The sequence below is a fragment of the Myotis myotis genome, unplaced genomic scaffold (genome assembly GCF_014108235.1).
Source record: "Myotis myotis isolate mMyoMyo1 unplaced genomic scaffold, mMyoMyo1.p scaffold_m19_p_26, whole genome shotgun sequence".
NCBI classification, from domain to species: Eukaryota; Metazoa; Chordata; class Mammalia; order Chiroptera; family Vespertilionidae; genus Myotis; species Myotis myotis.
In genome coordinates, this window is record NW_023416331.1 from 3442898 (window position 1) to 3449294 (window position 6397).

The following is a 6397-nucleotide window of genomic DNA, read 5'->3' on the forward strand; positions in this document are numbered from 1 at the left end:
GATGTTCCTATCTCTCCTTTCCTTTCCTCTCTAAAATCAATAAAAATATATTAAAAACAAAACAAAGCCCTGACTGGTTTGGCTCAGTGGATAGAGCGTCGGCCTATGGACTGAAGGGTCCCGGGTTTGATTCCGGTCAAGGGCATGTACCTTGGTTGCGGGCACATCCCCAGTAGGTGGTGTGCAGGAAGCAGCTGGTCGATGTTTCTCTCGCATCAATGTTTCTAACTCTCCCTTCCTCTCTGTAAAAAATCAATAAAATATATTTTAAAAATAAATAAATAAAAACAAAACAAAACAAAACAAAAAACCCGTCATTTCCTACCAACAAATGGAAAACGGGCACTGTTTGAAGGACAGAAATGAGCCCTGCCATCGAATTCCAATACTGGAGGGTCCCCTGGAATTAGCAGTACCCTATAGAGCAATACCACTGAAGGACATGTAATGGGTATGTATTTTCCATCATGTATGTCCAGTTTCACGATAAAACTTAATGAAAGTTTCAATGAAGGAATTCTCTGGGGGAAACAAAACAAAACAAGGGGGGGTCTGTGCGCCCCCCTGGACCCAAGTGAACCGAGTGTCTGGAGGGGAGAGAAGGGCGGGCCCTCTGGCCACCCAGGGAAGGGCCAGCAGGTGCAGAGAGGGTGTGCCGAGTCCTCCAGACCCCTTGCCCACTCCTCAGGGCCCGGGTTCCCCAAGCCCCCTCTGCCCACTCCCCACCCACATGCCTCCTCACCAACCACCCGCAGGCTGGCTCCCCAGGCCTCCTTCCTGCCTCAGCCACCCCCAGCCCTCTCTGCCCCCAGCTAATCCCCCCCTCATCCCCCCATCACTCCCCGCCTCCCGCCTGCCTGCCCTTTGCCTTCTAGAACTCCTGGAAGTTTCCAACTGGAGCTTTTAATTTGAAAGCTCCTCCAGTTCTTAAGCAGTTGGTCCTGGGGGGGCTGCTACGGCCCCTCCCTCTGAGTCAAGGTCCCTCTCAGGATGGCGAGCCCAGCTCCAACCCCTCAGTCTCAAAATTTGGACCACTCCTCCATGGTCCGCTTCTTCCGCAGCCTGGTGGGGAGCACGGGCGGCCGGAAGAGCTCCGAGGGGACCCTGCTGGGAGAGGAGGCGCGCCCTGGGTCCTTGATGATGGACCGCCAGGGGCGAGCGGGGAGGCAGGAGCCCAGGCGGCCGGCCCAGGGGCATCGCACCCCCTCTGAGGCCCTGCCACAGCGTGAGTCCTCGGGGCTGGGGGGCATGAGGGCCCAGACCACCCCCTCCATGAAGGTCTTGAGCCTCATGGCCCCGGGTGTAGAGGTAAAGTGGGTGCTGCCCAGAGGAAGCCAGGAGGTCCTGGACAACCTGTCTGAGAAGGCGCAGAGGGAAGAGGAGGAGGAGGCGGCAGGGCCCCCAGACAGGTGAGGGGCTGGGCTGTGGTGGGGGGAAGGGGCCTGAGGCAGAGGAATTGGGATAAGGCCTGGATGGAAGCTGGGGGAGGGGGTGGGGTGGGGTGCCAGGACTGGGAGTCCTTGGAGGGTTGAGGACTGGACAGGGCACCTGGGTGGGCAGGACGGACAACATCAGGGCTAGGAGGCACCAGAGGGGTGTGTTGGGGATGTGGAAGGAAGCAGAGATGAGGGTCCTCCCACAAGTGAGGGTTGGGGATGGGGGCTCCAGAGGAAAGGGGTCCTGCTGGGGCCGGAAAGGCGCCTGCGGGGTGAGGCGGTGCCACCGTTCCCACTCCACCTGCCCCCCCTCCCCCCTCCTGGTCCCCCGCCCCCTCCCGCCTCCAGGATGAAGCCCCAGAGGGCCCAGCGGGGAGCTGGGAGCAGGAGGATGGAGGGGCTGAGTAGGGCCTGTGGGAGAGCCTTGGGGGACGTGGGGGTGTCCGGGGCCTTTACCAAGTCTCTGGGCCCCGCCTGCCACCCCCACCTGACTCTGCTTTGGGATCAGGGACCACTTTGCCCAAGCCCTGGAGGTGGAGCAGGGGGCCACGGGGCCGCTGGAGGTCAGCCCTGAGGCCCTTGCCGCGGAGGAGCAGCAGCTGCTGGACAGTGAGCGTGGGCACGGGGGCGGGGCCAGGGATGGGGCGGGGCCAGGCAGGGGCGGGGCCAGGCAGGGGCGGGGCCAGGAACAGCCCTCTTTTTCCAGGACTGGGGCTGGGCCGGGAAGGGCACAGCCTAAGGGAAGGCTGGAGGCAGGCTGCCTAGGGTCCCAACTCCACTGTGCCAAGCTGTGTGGTGGCAGCAGACTGCTCGGCCTTTCTGTGTGCCCGTTTCCTCTATAAAAAGAGAGTGCGATAGTTCCTGCCTCAGAAGGTAGTTGCAAGAATGAAATGAAATGTCCTTGTAAAGTGCCCAGAACTGTGCCTGGGCATAGCAGGTGTTTGCTAAGGAAAACCAGGCGGCCTCGCCGCAGCCCAACCTCCAGCTGTCCCTGCCCGGCTGGGCCGAGCCCACCCCCGTTGCCGGCTGACCCAGCTGACGGTCGGGTGACTGCCTTCACAGGAGACCTCAGGCCGGCTTCTCTGAAGGTGGGGGCCACTCCCTGGAACCACATCCTCACCTTGTACAAGCAGTTTCAGAAACTGGCCATGGCCAAGGTCTGTGGGGCCGAGCTGGGGCCGCCAGGGGGAGGCCGGGGTGGGGCCCAGGAGTGGGAGCAGTCCTGCCTTCACCTCCCGGAGCTGCTCCGGCTGCTTCCTGTTTCATGTGGAGGTGGGGCTGCGGGCTGGGGCCCTTCTCACCTGCTCAGTGACCCGAAACACCCTCAGCTGCCTCTCGAGGAAGACTTAACCGACGAGGAGGAAGGGGAGGAAGAGGAAATGGAGGAAGAGGACAGCTCATTCAAGCTCTGCGTCCCAGTCCCCCTCCAGTCGCCACTGCATAAGGCATTTAGGCCAATCGACACAGTGGGTAAGTGGGGTGCCCCACTTCCCGTCCCCACACGCCCCAGGCAGTCCCGTTTTCTATGGGCTCATGGGTGCGATGCCAGCTCTGACCACCAGGTGGTGCCATAGGCCCTAAGATGACCACCCGGGAAGTTGGCCAGAGAGTGGCTGGGCGGGAGGCGCGCTCCTCTAGGTAGGGTCCTCCTGCCTTGGGGTGTGCAGACCGCGAGTGAAGGTGTGACTGGGCTGGGGCTCCCCGCCCGGAATTCCGTTCAGTGACCACCGCCAGCTCTGGTTTTCCCACCAGGTGGGCACTGCTGTGACAGGGCCCCAGAGGGTGCCCCTGAGGGCAGATGAGAGAGAGGCGGAGGGTGATAATACAAAGTCATTGCTAACCTTTACATAATCATTTCTATGGGCCATCTCCTCTTCTAAGCGCTTTTCACAAAATAATGTACTGGCTTCTGAGGTAGGTCTTATACTCGCCACTTCACAGCGGAGAAGCTAGGCACAGAGAGGTGAAGTAACTCACCCAAGATCACAGAGCTAGGAAGTGGCAGGGCTGGGACTTGAGCCCAGGTAGTTGGGATGGTTCCAGATCCATGCTCTTGAGTTGGTGGCTGGAGGGGAGTAGATGTCTGTCCCTCGCATGGTCTCCCAGGAGGTGAGGAGACTCACACTCATGCTTGCCGGAGGGAGCCCATGGAAGCGAGTTTCTTGGGGAGGCGGCGTCTGGCTGGCTCCGGGGAGTGGTGAAGAAAGCGCTGTGGCTGGGTGACCAGGGACTGCGCGGGGCCAGGATGGGAGCCAGAGCCGCCTCTTCCTTCGGCCTCCAGCAGTTTGCTCCAGCCCATTCCTGCCTGTCCCTTGGCCATCTCTCTGGCTCTCAGGTTTCGTGGAGTCAGAGTTAAAGAAGTTTCTGGAAGCACAGCAGGAGTCCCGCCTCCGCCTCCGGAAGATGCGCAGCCTTGAGGGCCTGGAGCCACTGGTCCCGTCAGAGATCACCCTGGAGAGCATTCTGGGTGACCAGGTATGCCACGCTGCCCGAGGACACTGGCGAAAGCGGACGGGAGGCCTCCCATGGCCCCGGCCCCGGCCCAGGCTCCAGCCCCCCACTGCCTGGGTAGGGGGGGGGCATGATCCCTTCTTGGTGGTATTGCTGAGAGTCCGACCCTGACCCCTGCACACACACACATCCCCCATCAGTCTCTCTGTCTCTCATTTGACCCAGAGTCCAAATCTCCACTCTTTTTTTATTATTATATTTTTATTGATTTCAGAGAGAGGGAAAGAAACATCCATGATGAGAGAGAATCACCGATTGGCTGCCTCCTGCACACCCCCTACTGGGGAGTGGATGGAGAAAGCTATGGCTAGGGTGACCAGGGACTGCACAGGGCCAGCCTGCAACCCAGGCATGTGCCCTGACCGGAATCGAACCCGGGACCCTTCAGTTCACAGGCCGACGCTCTGTCCACTGAGCCAAACCGGCCAGGACCAAATGTCCACTCTTGAGGCTTAAGTTTGCCATCCACTTGCTTGTGGCCTTGGGCAGGTCCTTTCCCCTCTCTGAGCCTCAGTTTCCTTATCTGAACACGAGGGACTTGTCGAGTGGCTCTAAGGCTTTCAGTACATCTGTAACTCACATGCGGTTGCTCATTTTCTATTTCTCTCCCCTTCACACCCATGCCTGACCCCACAAACACACACAGGTGCGGATTGTGACTCCGCTGGTCACACCACAGACCACCGCTGCCCACCCTGGACAGCAGCCTAAGCATTCGGCTGGGGGCGCATCGATGGCTCTGTTGTGGAAAGATGAGTTGGGGTCATTTCTGCTTAATTTCTGTTCATTCATCAGCTCATCCTTCCACCCAGTGGACACATGCCCCTGTCCGTGTGGTTTACCAAAGGAAAGAGCAGAGGGTTGGGCCCTGGCCGGGCAGCTCAGCTGGTTAGCGCATCCTCCCGATAAAACAAGGTTTCGAGTTCAATCCCCGGTCAGGGCACCTACAAGAATCAACCAATGGATGCATCAATGAGTGGAAAAACAAATTGACCCCCCCCCCCCCCCCCCCCCCCCGCTCCTTTCCTCTCTGTCTAAAAATCAATTGAAAAAAAGGAAGGAAGAGCGAGCAGAGGGCTGGGAGGCGGGTCTTCAGGCCTCTGCCCGTGAGGGGGCTGTTGGCGATGTAGAGTGTACGGCCGTCACCTGCACAGGGCCCTCAGGGTTAGGGCTCTGGCTACAGGAGCACAGGCCCGCCAGGCGCCCAGGGCAGCCTTCTCATTGTCCTGAGGCCATGGCACCTCACAGGCACCCCTCTGAGCTCTGGGGACAGGGCTGAGCCACCACTCCCAACCACCCTAGGCTGCAGGTCAGCTTGGCAGGGCCCCTCGCCTTTGCCTTTTCCTTCTTCCTCCTCCTCCTCCCCCCATCACCACCCCTGAGCCTGCCTGCCCCTGCCCAGGGCTCACAGTCCTGGGGTGGCCTGAGCAGCATTGGAGGGGCCTGGGAGTATCTGGGGGGCGTGGCAAGTGGGGGCCCAGCTCAGCCCTCACTCTGGGAACACAGCTGCCTCAGGATATCTTCCTCTGGTGGGTGTTTAGAGGTCTGTCCCCATCACCACCCCACGCCCTTCTCATCCCTCAGGGACACCAAGCCGGGGCGGGGGGGGGGGGGAGCCGCCCCCAACCTTTGGGGAGTGCTGGGGCCCCGGGAGAGGGGCGCTGAGGCGACTGAGGGAAGGGCGCGGAGCCCCTTTGGTGGTGTCCACCGCAGAGGTGAGGATGGGAGGGCCGGCTGGGTGCTAGACTCCTGGGGTTTTGAAGGAACACCGCCCCCCCCCCCCCCCCGAGTTGGAGGGAGAGGGGAGCCCAGATGCTGAGGCCTCTTCCTCCCGCCCGCTCTGCCCCCAGGGCCTGCTGCTCCAGGAGATGGATGCCCTGGGAGACTGGCCTCCACATTGGCCTCCCAGGGAGTGAGGGGTGCCGGCAAGTCTGCCCCACCGTTCCGGATGGACCTGCACAGGGAGGCAGCCCCTCTCCTTCGGAAACAGCCCAGGAGCTCCGGGCCGGGTCCTGGGAAAAACGGTGCCCATGCGTCTGCAGGGCGGCTGCCAGCAGGCTGTCCCACAGTCAGACGTGGGCTGGGAGGTTATGAATAAAGCCCAGTTTGACTCCGGCCTGCTTGGTTGACTGTGGACCCTGCCGCTCATTGGCACCGGAGCCAGCTCAGCAGTCAGAGGGGGGCGGGGGGGGGGGGGTCAGTCTAGTCCCCAGTCTGTGCCTGCGGGCCGCAGTGCCCTGGGCTCCGGGGGCAGGTGCAGTGCGTGTCTGGGCATCTGGGCAGGAGGTCTGTGCACCTGGCAGGGGTGGAAAGGACCCTGGCCCAGGCCTGCCCGGTCTGCACGTCCCTGACGTCCCTCCTGCCCCAGTTCCCAGGCCGGGCTTGCGGCCTCACAGGGAGGATCCGGGAATTCTCCAGCAGGAAGTTCCTGCCCCGCCAGCACAGGGACA

The 6397-nt window shown here is 61.4% G+C and overlaps 1 protein-coding gene across 1 annotated transcript; it reads left to right on the forward strand.

The window, feature by feature from the left end:
* Nucleotides 1-990: 990 nt before the first annotated feature.
* LOC118679637 (gametogenetin-binding protein 1-like) lies at nucleotides 991-6055 on the forward strand. Its single transcript, XM_036356607.1, has 6 exons — nucleotides 991-1152; nucleotides 1937-2045; nucleotides 2499-2593; nucleotides 2765-2906; nucleotides 3772-3911; nucleotides 5798-6055. The coding sequence occupies exons 1-6, from the start codon at nucleotides 991-993 to the stop codon at nucleotides 5861-5863; spliced, it is 714 nt and encodes a 237-aa protein (XP_036212500.1). The 3' UTR covers nucleotides 5864-6055.
* Nucleotides 6056-6397: the final 342 nt, after the last annotated feature.